Source organism: Myotis nattereri, assembly GCF_964212035.1.
Source record: "Myotis nattereri genome assembly, chromosome: 16".
Taxonomy (NCBI): Eukaryota; Metazoa; Chordata; class Mammalia; order Chiroptera; family Vespertilionidae; genus Myotis; species Myotis nattereri.
This window is the reverse complement of record NC_138091.1, coordinates 52,750,678-52,765,048: the sequence shown is the minus strand read 5'-3', so window position 1 is coordinate 52,765,048 and position 14,371 is coordinate 52,750,678. Positions and strand designations below refer to the sequence as shown.

The 14,371-nt window shown below is 60.0% G+C and overlaps 1 protein-coding gene across 2 annotated transcripts; it reads right to left on the bottom strand.

The window, feature by feature from the left end:
- On the bottom strand, positions 1-12,933 carry CD300A (CD300a molecule). 2 transcript variants are annotated; one of them, XM_081110559.1, is made up of 7 exons: positions 12,573-12,933; positions 8,664-8,996; positions 6,842-7,010; positions 4,194-4,294; positions 2,745-2,782; positions 2,038-2,142; positions 1-979 (listed from the first exon to the last, which is right to left on the bottom strand). In XM_081110559.1, the coding sequence occupies exons 1-7, from the start codon at positions 12,631-12,633 to the stop codon at positions 776-778; spliced, it is 1,011 nt and encodes a 336-aa protein (XP_080966685.1). In that variant the 5' UTR covers positions 12,634-12,933; the 3' UTR covers positions 1-775. The 2 variants fall into 2 exon arrangements, with proteins under 2 accessions (XP_080966685.1, XP_080966686.1); XM_081110560.1 differs by lacking the exon at positions 2,038-2,142 and having other exon boundaries at positions 17-979.
- Positions 12,934-14,371: the final 1,438 nt, after the last annotated feature.

Genomic DNA, 14,371 nt, shown 5'->3' with positions numbered 1-14,371 from the left:
CCTTGCTTTTAGCTCTTACTTACTTAACATGGGTCACAACATTGTGAAGCGTCGAAACAAAAGCCCTGAGACTTTGCACAGCGGAGCGGGTGGCAGACAGGCTCTGAGGTCCGAACCCCCTGACGTGGAGCGCACGAGGGGTGGCTGCCCCTGTCCCGCCCAGTGCTGGCCTCTGGGATGTCCCCACCCTGGGGCCCCTCCAGCCGCTCTGCTCCTCTGGGATCCAGGGCAGGGGCTTTCTTCAATGCAGAGCCCAAGCCGCCAGGCATCGTTCCAATAACGCCTCTTCTCTCTCGAGATGTCACCTTTATTGCTGTCTCTTGTATTAAACTCAACCTCTCAGGGTCCAGGGGAGCTGAGGACATGCCCGCTGCTGGGTCTGGGCCAGGGCAGCCTGTCCTCCAGCCTCCTCGCCTGGAGAAGAGAGATCTGCTCTCAGCGCCGAGGGGCTCCCCGCTCTCTGCGGGTTCTCCCTCCCAGCCAGCCAGACACTGGCAGGGCCTTAGGAAGCTACTGGGAGGGACAGTCTGTGCGCCTCCCTGTCCTGGATCCCGCGGGGCTGAGCGCCATCGCACAGCTGGAGTGAGGCAGAGAATAGAGGGAAGGTGTGACAGAGCCGCCCCATGGGAGGGTCCCCGCAGGTCCCAGCGCCAGGGGGACAGCCGGCGGGAGCCCAGCCCCTTGTTGGAGGGGAGCAGGCTGAGGGGCACGTGGGGGAAAGGGGAGGTCGCCGGGCTCCCCACAGAGACCTCCAGGCTGGGAGGTGGGAGGCCAGTTACGTCTCCCTGATGGTGCTGTACTCTGGCTCCGGCTGTGTCTCCCTGATCGCGCTGTACTCTGGCTCCTGCCGTGTCTTTCTGATCGCGCTGTACTCTGGCTCCTGCCGCGGGGGCCTCTGGGAGGGCCTCTGGTCCTCAGGGTCCTGATGCTGGGCCGTGAATACCACCATGGAGTAGTGCAGGTCTTCCCTGGGGGCCTGCTGCGGAGAGAGGCCTGGGCTCAGGGGGAGGTGGGGAACCACCGATGGGGATCAGGACACCGAGGGGGCTCAGCCTTCCCCACTGTCCTGCCTTCTTTCCCTAAAGGCCTGGGCTCTGAGATCCTGCCCCTCCCCGCAACCTTCACACACACACACACCCGCTCAAGCCAAGCACGGAGCCCAGGCTCAGGGCCGGGGTCCCTGGGACACACCCTGAGAGCATCAGTCACCGAGTTAGGAAAACAGGGTGTTATAGTCCTGGGGCCACATGCCTGAGGCCTAAATCTCTCCCCATCTTCCCCACCGAGGGGTCCTCTGCCTGACTTCTTCCACTAAAGGGGGTCCATTGGGGGGCCCTGGGGGACTTCCTCCTCTAGTTCACGTTACAGCAGCTCTGCCTAAGGATCGGCCTGCAGCGGGTCCTTGGTAAGAACTGAAAGCAGAGCTGATACCAAAGAGATGATGGGACCAAAACAGTGAGAGCTCACAGGCCTGGACACCAGGCCCACGGCACCCAGCAGGTGCTTAATAAAAGCTGTGCTGTATTCGCGACCAGGGCCCCAGTCACTGGCCATCTCCCAGCCCCTCTGTCTCCCAGCCCCTCCCCCATGCCAGCCACAATGACGCCGAGCTCTGGCAAGGTCCACACCGGCCCTGGGCCCTGTTGTCTGTGTGGCTCAGTCTGTTGTTGTTGTTAATCCGAACCCGAGGATATTTTCCCATTGGCTTTTAGGGAAAGAGGAAGAGGGAGGGACAGAGAGAAACATCGATGTGGGAGAAGCACATCCATTGGTCGCCTTTTCCACGAGCCCCGACCAGGGCCTGGGTTGGGGAGGAGCCTGCAACCAAGGTATGTGCCCTTGACCGGAATCGAACCTGGGACCCGTCAGTCTGCAGGCTGATGCTCTATCCACTGAGCCACACCGGCCAGGGCTGGTGGCTCCATCTTAAAGTGACAGGAGATCACTGTCCAGCCCTCACTTCCCTCTGCCCGCGGCCGCCCCAGGTGGTGCCTCTGGCATCGCCCGGGTGCCCTGCCAGGAGCGGGCGGTACTCACCACCGTGCTGTACTCCACCTCCTCCTGCCTCGGGCGCACGGGCTCTCCCTGAAGGAGCGTCTGCAGCTCCAGGTTGGCGTAGCAGGGCTCCCTCTGCGGGGCGGCCTGGGGTGGGCAGGAGGCGCGGGGCTGGGCGGCTGGCCGCGGAGCGCCCGGGTCCATCCCAGAGAGGCCCTGTGCCTGCTTCTCCGCAGACATCTCCCCCCTCACGCTCGGGGCCCAGCTGCCGCCCGGCCTCCCGCCCCCACGCTGGTCCTCTCCAGGCCACGCTTGCTCCCCAGGCCCGTGGCCAAGCCTCCCTCAGTCCCCTTTCCCTGGAGTGGGGGGCAGACTGGCCAGGGCGCCCAGGCGTGGTTCTTCCTGCTCTGGGCGAGCACCCCACTCCTTGCATCGATGGTCCCCCCCGACCTCCACTAGCCCACGGGACGGTCCAGCCCCCACCCCCTGTGCCCCGCCACCCACCACCCCTCCCAGTGGCCTTTCTTTTTAGAAAGAATGGAAGAGAGAGGGCAAGACAGAGAGAAACATCGATGTGAGAGAGACACATCGATTGGTTGGCTCCTGCGCCCCGACCAGGGCCCGGACCGGGGAGGAGCCCCTAACTAAGGTACATGGTCTTGACCAGAATCAAACCCAGGACCCTTTGGTCCTCAGGCCGACGCTCTATCCTCTGAGCCAACCCAGCCAGGACTGGTGGCCTCTCTTACCTGACAGGGGGTCTGGAGTGGCTCCGGATTCCCACCAGCTGCAGAGACAAGGGGGAGGGGGAGGTTTGTCCCCGAACAAGGCAGGTTTGTCCCGCGATCCATCTGGAGAAAGGCCTTTGCCTGCAGACTTCAGCCCTGGGGACCCTTTGCCTCAGATCCGCAGCGCGGCTGGACTCAGGGTTTGTGGAGGGGAATGCGACTGAGGGGATGAGTGAATGAGGGAATGAGCAAGCAGGTGTGAACACATTCGGGTTCCGGTGCTGCACGCAGGCTCCACACCACCCTCCCCCTCGGAGGGGACAGGCCTTCTGATGGGGGAGGAGGGACAGAAAGGGCAGGGGTGGGGGGGAGAGATGGGAGCACCGCCGGGGACGGAAGGCCGCACTGAGGGAGCTCAGAGGTAACCCACTGGACGTGGGGCCCGCTCTACCCTCGTAACACAGTGACCCGGCACCCAGCACAGGATAGGGCCTGGCGCACAGTAGGTGCTCAGGACAGCTTTGCCGTGTGTGAGTGTGTGAGGAAGTGAGTGTGTGAGTGAGTCTGTGAATGAGTGTGTGAATGTGTATACGTGTGTGTGAGTGTGTGAATGTGTGCGCATGTGTGTGTGTGAGTGTGTGAATGCACCAACGAATGAATGAGTGCAACAGGCTTAGAAGAGGAATAGTATTATGACATTTTCAGAAACATGTGCACAAAGAGGCATCAAGAAAAGACTGGAAGGAACACCCCAGACGTGGGTGGTTTCTCTTCTCTGGTGGAGGGAGTTTCAATTTCTATTTCTGATGGGAACTTGTTTCCTCCTCTCTGCTGTTACTTACCTTTGGATTTTCTACAACAATCACAGATCCCTTTTTTTTAAAGAACTTTTCTAGGTGAAAGGGCATTGCTGGGGATCGCTGACACCACGGATCTGAGACAGTCCAGGCTGGGAACCCCCCCTCGTCTCCCCCGCTTCTCCCCGCCCCCCCCCCCGCCCGCCCCAAGACGCTCTGGGAAGAGGAAGTGGCTGACACCCATTCCGCTCCTGAAGGCCCGGCCGTGCTGCGGGAGAGGCTGGGCCCATGGGCGGGTGGACGGGCTGGAGGTGAGAGGGTAAGGCAGTGTCCCCCCAAACCGCCCCTGGCATGTACCCGCTCCCAGTTAGCACTGCAGCCGTGGAGAGAGCATCCCCCTCCCCGCCCCTGACACTTGACCTCAGGCAGAAGCCTGCATCCTACAGCTGACTGCTGGCCGGTCATCCACTCTCATTTAACTCACTCCCAGGTGTTTATTGAGCACCTACTGACTGAGGCCAGACTGGGAGAGGCCTCCTGGGGCCACCTCCCACAGCCTGCAGGCACCACTCCAGGGTCACCTGCTCTCGGGTCGCCCGGGATGTGCAGTCGGAGGGCACAGGTTCCATGCCCAGCCTAGGCTGGGGGCACAGGGGGCAGGGAGCCAACTCACCTTTGACCCGCCTCCGCCTCTGCACCATTCTCCAGGCCAGCAGTGAGGCCCCCGCCAGGAGGAGCAGCAGAAGCGCCAACAAGATGAGCAGCACAGGGAGCCTGGAGGGAGGCAAGGGCGGGGCAGGGTGGGACGGGGATCTGGCCGCCCGCCTTTGTTTCAGTACATGGATAAGGTCATATTAAAAACAAAACAAAATAAGCCCAGCCAGCATGGCTCAGTGGTTGAGCATCGACCTGTGAACCAGGAGGTTGCGGTTCAATTCCCGGTCAGGGCACATGCCTGGGTTTCGGGCTCGATCCCCAGTGGGGGGTGTGCAGGAGGCAGCCAATGGATGGTTCTCTGTCATCATTAATGTTTCTGTCTCTCTCCCTCTCCCTTCTTCTCTGAAATCAATAGAAATATATTTAAAACAAACAAAACAGCAGAACCCGTCCTTTCCCCACATCCCCTCATCTACCCAGTTCCCCGACTCCCACCCACTGTATATTTGAGAACCTTCCAGAGGCTCTGTATTCAGAAACAAGAAAACACGAATGTGTGTTATTTTCCTCCCTTTCTCACACCCGGGAGGCACAGTATAAACACTAGTTTATACTTAACTAATACATCTTGGACCCTGAGAGGATGGAGGCAAAAAACAACAACAACAAACAAACAACAAAAGAACCCATCTTGGAGCTCTTCCCGTGTCAGCACATAGGAAAGGCCTTTGCCCTTTTTCACAGCTGCATAGTATTCCACTGCCCGGGTGGCCAGACCATCGTTTATTTAACGTGTCCCTCCCTCTTCGTGGGCATTTCCCCAGCTTTTGCCATCACAAATATCAATATCGCTGCGAAAAATCACCTCGTAGCTCTGCCACTGCACACGTAGCCATGCAGACTTACTGACACGAGTTAGGGTTCGGCCCCTCACTGGCTTGGGCCCCTTCTTTCATCCCCCGTTGGCATTCATAATGGTCTAGACCAGTGGTCGGCAAACTGCAGCTCGTGAGCCACATGCGGCTCTTTGGCCCCTTGAGTGTGGCTCTTCCACAAAATACCGACTTCTGCGCATGGGCCACGAAGTTTCAATCGCACTGTATGTGCGCGCCCGCACGTGGTATTTTGTGGAAGAGCCACACTCAAGGGGCCAAAGAGCCGCATGTGGCTCGCGAGCCGCAGTTTGCCGACCACTGGTCTAGTCTTTTTCTTAAAGATGCACCTCCCTTCTCCCCAAATCGCCGAGGCTTCAAGCCCCACAGAACCTAGCCCTGCCCCCGTGGGTGCATGTGCAGCGTCGGTCTCTGGAAGCGCTGTGTTTGGGACCGGAGTCCCACCTGCCTGGCGTTAGGATGGTCAGCGGGGGGCGGGGGGGAGGGGCAGGGAGCTGTGGAAGGCCTGTCATCAGACTGGCCTCTGCCCCTGGGTCCCGGGAGGGGGGCGCCAAACCCTCAGGCTTTCTCTGGTTACCCACAATCCCCTTGCATCACCCCCAAGATCACGCTAAGAGATGAGGTGACTCAGGATGGGAGCTGGTCACCAGAAGGAGCACCCACGTGATTAGAGATTTGGGGTTCCGAGCCCGCCTGACCTTCAGGGAGGCTGGGAATGAGTTCAATCATGTGGTCAGTGATTCAGCCAATCGGTCTATGTGATGAAACCCAAGTGAAAACCCGCAGCCAGAGCTTGGAGGAGCTTCCGGCCCGTAAACACATCGAGTTCCGGGAGGGGTGCAGCTACGCCGCTGGGAGGCGGGAACCCTGCATTGGGAGCCCTCCCAGCCCTCCCCCTCCGTGTCTCTTCATTCGGCGGGTCCCCACCTTTACTCTGATGGTCAAACTGTTGCCATAAGTTTGGCGCTTTCTGGCATTCTGCCAGCGGTCTACCCATGATCAAAGCCAAGGGGTTATGGGAACCCCACATTTGTAGCCAGTGGGTCAGAGTGAGATGGCCTGGGGATCCCCCCCCCCCGCCCAGTGCCCGACACCTGAAGGCAGGCAGTCATATGGGACTGAGCCCCTGTGGGGTCTGTGCCAACGCCGGGTGTCAGGGCCGGGACTGAACCACAGGGCACCAGGTGGTGTGTGAGCCGGGAAGTGGTTTAGAACAGCTTGGATTTTCTGGAAAGTCTACATATGTTGTCAGGTCCTCCTGAGGCGCGTGACCCCCAGAGAGGTCACGAATCACAAGTTTAGAAGGAAGAACCAAGACTTCGGGATCCCAGAAGCCTGTGCTAGAGGCCCAGCCTGCCTGTAGCCACAGGACCCGGCAGATCGCTTAACCTCTCCAGCCTCGGTTTGCCCATCTGTACGGTGGGAGTGGCGATGGCGAGGTCATGGTGAGGAGCAGCGGACAGCCCTCACGGGAGGCATCAGCCCGTGCGGGGCGATAACATCAGCTCTCACTCAATGTTATTTCCTTCATCCACCCAGCGTCTCCCCACAGCTTCTCTCAGACCCCAAGGCAGGCCCAGCTGGGAGAGACCGACTGTGGCTCCCGGCCTGGGCCTGGCACAAAGGGAGCGGAGGTCCCCCCAGGATGGGCGTGACCCCCCCTCCCCCAACACACTCACCCAGCGCCACACGCCCAGGAAGGAGGTGGCGCCCTGCGCTCCCCTGAGGAGAAGGCCCCCCCCTCCCCGACCCCAGGACAAGGGCCCCTTACCCGTGGTCCTGGTCCGGGCTCGGCTGGGAGCCATCCTGGCTGTTCCTGCTGTGGGTGGCATTCCCTGTTGGGGCTGTGGACACCGTTGGAATTTGGGCTGTGACGGTCGAGGTCGTGGCTGTAGTGGTGCTTGTACTTGTACTTGTAGTTGTAGTTGGCGTGGAGGTTGCTGCTGGTGCAGAAACACCAATCAGGCCCACGGCTCTCTCCTGACTCCACCATTGGCCACGCCTTTTAGGCGGAACTTCACACAGCATGTCCCCCCCCCCCTCCCCCCAAGGCCCATGCCGCCCAGGACCATCCAGGGCAAATGAGCATTCCTAACAGGACGCTGTACCTCCCCAACAGCCCTGATTCCATCCTGCCCAGGAGGTCACAGTCCTCCAGAGGGGCCCAAAGTCACCCCACACCCCGTCTTGCCCCCTCGGCCACCGCCACGTGATACCACCCCCCCCCCCCGCCCCCCCCCCCCCCACCGCCTCCAGAGCTGTCTGCTTCGCTGCGAGTCTGCCACAGCACTTATTGGAGCTCCCGCGCTCACACCTTCAGCCCCCAGCCTTCCCCCACGCAGGTGCAGGTCCGGCTTCCACGGGGCTGACCTGGCGTCTCCTCTCCTCTCTCTCCTTCGCACACTCTGCTCTCTCCGCCTCCCCTTTGCCTGACAAACGCCTTCCCATCCCTCAGACTGAGCACGGGCGGCAGCTCCTACAGGATGCCCCCAGTCTCTCTCTCTCTCCACACACACACTCACACACACCCACACCCATACACACACACTCACACACACTCACACACACACACTCAAACACACACACCCAGTCTCTCTCTACACACATACACCCAGTCTCTCTCTACACACACACTCACACACACACACTCACACACACACACTCACACACACTCACACACACCCCCACCCACACACACACTCACACACTCACACACACACGCACACTCACACACACACTCACACACACACTCACACACTCACACTCACACACACACAGTCTCTCTACACACACACGCACACGCACGCACACACACTCACACACTCACACACACACACTCACACACACACACACCCACACACACACTCACACACACACACACTCACACGCACACACACACACTCACACACACAGTCTCTCTACACACACACACGCACACGCACGCACGCACACACTCACACACACACTCACACACTCACACACACACACACACACACACACACCCACACACACACTCACACACTCACACACACACACAGTCTCTCTACACACACACGCACACGCACGCACACACACACTCACACACACACACTCACACACACACACTCACACATACACACACACACGCACACTCACACACACGCACACTCACATGCACACACATGCACACTCACACACACTCACACACACACACACTCAAACGCACACTCATATGCACACCCACACGCACACCCACACACACACACTCACACACACACACGCACGCACACTCACACACACACTCACACGCACACTCTCACACACACATGCACACACTCACACACGCGCGCACACTCACACTCACACACACACTCACACGCACACTCTCACACACACACTCACATGCGCGCACACACTCACACACGCGCGCACACTCACACTCACACACACGCACACACACTCACACGCACACACGCACACGCACACGCACACACTCTCACATGCACTCACACGCACACTCATTGTTTGCTCTGAGTCTCTGATCCGATTCCTGCCTCAGCTATTCTGACCTGAGACTCTTCAGGAAGGACAAGGGGAGGGTGTGTGTGACTCACCTGGGGACACAGACACCACAACCTGAAAGGTGAGGTCTGTCCATGATCTATCGATCCCACACCAGTATGTGCCTCCATCACCCTCTGTGAGTCTCTCCAAGGTCACTGTGAAGGTGAGGGTTGCTGGATGGTCCCTGATGGACACACGGCCGCGCCTCACTTCTCTCTCTGACTCTGTGGTCTCCACAGTCTTCATCCTCAGCGGTGGCAAACATGGGCGTGTGCACCAGTATTTGTTATGGTCTGTGTACTTCTTCTCGTACCGACACTGCACGCTCAGCGATCCCCCCACGGTGCCCGTCACGCGCCTGGGGCAGCTCAGAGACAAACAGCCTGGAAGACACAGCCCGTCCCGGGTTCTTACCAGATGGGCCAGGGGCAGGGCGCCCTGGGGTCACCCTATAGGTCTCCCGCTCCCATCAGCCAGGTAACATCTTGAGGGTCCTCCCCTGTCTATCACCCCAATATTTTGATGACAGCAGCTCCTTCCTCCAGACCCCAACCTGCTTTCTTGCTGCCCTGCCCCCCTCACTACCAGGGGCCTCCCCTTCCAAACGCGTCAGGACCATGAGAACCCGCCCCCATGAACCCCTCAAGTAATTTTTCAGCATGCGACCCTCCCCCACCCCATCGCAGCTCCGTCCACAGTGCCCTGACCTCAAGCTCCTGTCAGTCCCTCCCCACCCCCCCACCCCCCACCGCCAGCCTGGGTGAGCCGGTGGCCTGCGGAGGCCTCCCAAGCCCTGTCACAGCAGGGATGCTACTGAGACGCTCATTAATGATTGCGCCTGCGAAGTGAAAAGGGCAGAAGCATCGAAGCATCCGGTTTACGTCCCAGCTCTATGCATGTCAGCTGTGTGTGCTGGGGAAAGTTACTTAACCTCTCTGGGCTTCCGGCGCCTCCTCTGGGAAGTGGTGATGGTTGTGAGGCCTCACGTTGCCCTGGGGCATTGAGTGAGACAGTGGGTGTAGTATGCCTGGTAAATAATATTGGCTTGGACCATGTGAAGCTGCTGATATCCAACTGTTTTTGACTCAAAAACCAGAAATTTCATATGATTCCGTCTAACAGAGAACGCTCTGTGTAGCCAAATGAAGAGATGAAAGAGAAAATGGCCACAGACATGGAGAGAACGAGGAGAATGAAGCTGGTGCATCCCAGAAATTCTCTACAGACAAATGTGCAACCTGCGTGAACGTGTGATTTTCTAGAAAAACACAGGTCACTGAAACCCACACAGACCAAGGGCCTCGTAACTACAGGTCTCTGCAGCCCCCCCTCCTCCAGGACCACGCTCCTCCCTCCCCCTCCTCCTCCAGGACCACGCTCCTCCCTCCCCCTCCTCCTCCAGGACCACGCTCCTCCTCCCCCTCCTCCAGGACCACGCTCCTCCTCCCCCTCCTCCAGGACCGCGCTCTCCTCCCCCTCCTCCAGGACCGCGCTCTCCTCCCTCCTCCCTCCTCCAGAACCACCCTCCTGCCTCCCCCTCCTCCTCCAGGACCGCGCTCCTCCTCCCCCTCCTCCAGGACCACACTCCTCCTCCCCCTCCTCCAGGACCACACTCCTCCTCCCCCTCCTCCAGGACCACACTCCTCCTCCCCCTCCTCCAGGACCACACTCCTCCTCCCCCTCCTCCTCCAGAACCACCCTCCTCCTCCCCCTCCTCCTCCAGGACCGCGCTCCTCCTCCCCCTCCTCCTCCAGAACCCCGCTCCTCCCTCCTCCCTCCTCCTCCAGGACCACGCTCCTCCTCCCCCTCCTCCAGGACCGCGCTCCTCCTCCCCCTCCCCCAGGACCGCGCTCCTCCTCCCCCTCCTCCTCCAGGACCGCGCTCTCCTCCCCCTCCCCCAGGACCGCGCTCCTCCTCCCCCTCCTCCTCCAGGACCACGCTCCTCCTCCCCCTCCCCCAGGACCGCGCTCCTCCTCCCCCTCCTCCTCCAGGACCACGCTCCTCCTCCCCCTCCTCCTCCAGGACCACACTCCTCCTCCCCCGCCTCCTCCAGGACCATGCTCCTCCCTCCTCCCTCCTCCAGGACCACACTCCTCCTCCCCCTCCTCCAGGACTGCGCTCTCCTCCCCCTCCCCCAAGACCGCGCTCCTCCTCCCCCTCCTCCAGGACCACCCTCCTGGTCCCCGCATTTGGGCCTAGTCCCTCCCCTCCTCAATGGTCCTCTCCCTGTCCTCTCTCTCTGCCTGAGTCCTGTGCCCCGTCTATGTTCTGGGTCACCCCAGCACCCCTACCCACAACACCCAACCCTGTCTGTCCGTCTGTCCTCTCCAGTGTCTGACTTCCCTTTGCATTTGTTCTTATGTTCTCTCTCTCTTTCTCTCTCCCTCTCTCTCTCTCAAATCAATTTTTAAAATATCTTTTTTAAAAAAGGAGCCCACCACAACCACCACCACCACCACCACCACCACCAAAAAAATAAAAAATAATAAATAATAAATAAATAAATAAATAAAGGAGCAAACCCCAGACAGTTTCCCAAGTCACTTCTCTCAAACTATCCAGCAGCGACCACTCACACTGCACTGGCGCATCCGCAGGGAGTGCAGACACAGAAAACCTCTCAATCTTTTCGTGAGGTCAGTGTGACACATGCGACTAAACTTTGGCCAAATGTCAATGCAATTCGCCCCCTTACTCGTTCGAAGGAGAAAAGCACAGTCGTCTCCACAGATAAAGGAAAAGCCCCCAGCCTGCTGTTGATTTTAAATTCTCCGTAAACAGACGCCAGCGGACGCCTGTCCAGACGCAGTGGGACACGCTGGACGCCGCGCTGGTCGGGACGGCGGGGATGACCCTGTGGCCTCGGCCCCGGCATCATTCTGGCCACACCGGCTCGTGATGAATGAGAGAAAGCGAGGGAGGGGCCGGCGTCAGGGGGAACCGCAGCTCTGGGTGCCAGCGGATCCATGGGAACACCAGGACCCGGGAGGCTCAGGAGACAGACGGTGGCGAGAGGCTGACGGTTTCCAGGTGAATTCACAAAAAGTCATGGCTTCCCGACAGACAGCTGGTTAGCGGATGGAATGCAGGAAAGCCTGCCCTTTAGGAGCAAAGCGGCCACAGAGGTCACAGCTGTCCTGGGCCAGTGGTCGGTAAACTGTGGCTCGCGAGCCACATGCAGCTCTTTGGCTCTTCCACAAAATACCGACTTCTGCGCATGGGCCACGAAGTTTCAATCGCACTGTACGTGCATGCCCGCACGTGGTATTTTGTGGAAGAGCCACACTCAAGGGGCAAAGAGCTGCATGTGGCTCGCGAGCCGCAGTTTGCCGACCACTGGCCTAGGATAAGCCTCATGGCTGCAGACTGACTGAGGGGCACAGAAGGTAATGGGGGGGCCCTGTCCCTGGAGAAGGTCTCCCTCTCCCCGCCTCCCCACAGCCTGGCCTCTCAGCCCCCCTCTCCCTGCCGGCCTTCAGGCCCTGTCCTCTCAAGGGGCTCTGCCTATGCACCCCCACATCCCTGAGACTGGGCCTGCTCCTGCCCAGCCCCCCACTCACCCCTTCCCCACTCCCCCCCTTCCCCCCCTCCCCACTTCCCCGCTTCCTCCACACCCTGGAGCCCAGGAACCAGAAGGGTGCCTCCCGGCAAAACCCGGCCCCTGGGATGCACAGGAGGCCACTTTCCCCCCGACCCCCCGCTGTGCCCTGCCTCTCTACCTCCCCAAAAGCCCCCCCTCCGCACCCCCCTTAGCTCCATGCCCACCCAGGCTCAGCTAAGCTCGGGTGGATGCCCAAGGGGTCAGACCAGGAATGCGGTCCTTCCGTCTGTCCATCTTACCCGGTGGAGTGACCACACCCATCCTGAGCCCAGGGAGCCCGGACTGGGGGCGCTCAGAGCAAGACCTCTGCAGCCCTGCCCTCCGCCCTCCTCCCGCCCACCCTGCCCCAGCCCCTCACCTGGGACCCAGAGCAGCAGCAGGGCTGCCGGCAGCCTGGACGCCCGGCCCTGCGGGGTCATCTCTGCGCCACGAGGTCACGGGCAGCGGCGCCCGGCCTGCTGGACCCACGGCTTCTGTCCTCCTTACCGGGAGGGCCAGGCCCAGATCCCACTTCTGTTTTTCTTTGTGCGGCTGCTTCCTTGTTCAGCTTCTGGTTTTGTTCCTAGAGCTGGTCAGGAAATGGAGGGCTCGAGGGAGCAGAGGCCGGGGGGCTGGCTGAGACGCCCCAGAGCCGGGCCTGCCCCCACTTAATCCCAGAGCCGCCGGTTCTGTACATACTTCCAGGGAGGACGCCCCACCTTCCCCCCACCCCCACCCCCACCACCACCTCCACAGCTCACAGGCCTGCGTCTCCCCTCTCACACCCCCAAGACCACAGGGCCAGGTTTCCTCCCAGTGGGGCCCAGTAACTCCCCCAGTCCATTTCCTTGTCATGTGGTCAGGGTGAGACTGAGGGGAGGAGCCCTGGGCAGCACCCACAGTAACGCCACCTGGGAGTTCTCTATCTTTTAAAATATATATATATTTTTTATTGATTTCAAAGAGGAAGGGAGAGGGAGAGAGAAACATCAATGATGAGAGAGAATCATTGATCGGCTGCCACCTGCACCACCCCCCACAACCGGGGATTGAGCTCGCAACCTGGGCATGTGCCCTGACTGGGAATCGAACTGTGACCTCCTGGTTCATAGGTTGACGCTCAACCATTGAGCCAGGCCGGCCGGGCTGGGGAGCTCGCTTCCCATGAGCCTCCAGCTCCAGGCCCCAGGCCTGACCCCCAAGTTGGCACAGTGTCCCCCGAGTCCCTGAATGCTGTCTGGTCTTGGAAACATGGCCTCAGCGTGACCGGCAGGTCCTCAGGCTGTGACCTCTCACCCTGCACGGCCCCCGCTGGACCCGGCTCAGGGCAGGACACAGCAGGGAATCTGCAAGCCCTCTGGCCCCATCACCTTCCCCCGGAGTGCAAGGGAACCAGGGAGCCTCGCTGGCTCTCCTTCTGGAAGGTTCCGCGGACAGCTTGGTAGGAACCGGGAGGGTTTCTAGAACGATGCAGGCACAGACCCGCGAACGCTGTGAAGACCAGAGCTGGACGGGAAACGGAGAAGGGCTGTCACCTCTGGTGGCTTACTTGTCAAATACGCGTAAGTTTCCCCGAAATGTGTATTTTGCAATTCAACCCCGGAGAGGCCTGGCTACGGTTGTGAGTGTCACGGTGAAGAGGGGGACACCCAGGACTGAGAAGCAGGAGGCTGGGTTCTCCTGTGGCTCATCCATCACCTTCGGGGTGACCTCGAACAAAACTAAAATGTCGATGATAATAGCTCGTCTGTGGGAATAAACAGTATAACAATTACGAAAATACTCAGACGGGAGGTAGGAATATCCTCAGGCATTTCCCGGGGAGTACATCTTTAGTGAAAAGCAACAGGAAAGCAGGACTCGATGGTGAGAAGTGGGCTCTACGTGTAATCTATGGGATCCGAGCCGGAGGAGAGGAAGGGGCGGGCGGAACCGGTCCCCACCACACGCATCCTGCTCACCCAGCCTGCCCCAAACCCTGAGGAAGAGAGGGATGATGTCAGGTTACCACATGATGTCAGGAAAACAAGGAAGTGGCCCCCTTGCTGCTGCTCCCTGCTCACCACGGGCAGACCTGAGCCCAGGCCTGAGCCCCCTTTCTCAGGGGGATTGGGGTGCTGCAACCACAAGGCCCCTCACTGGGTTGGGTCCTCTTCCCGGCGTGGACCCAAGCTTTCG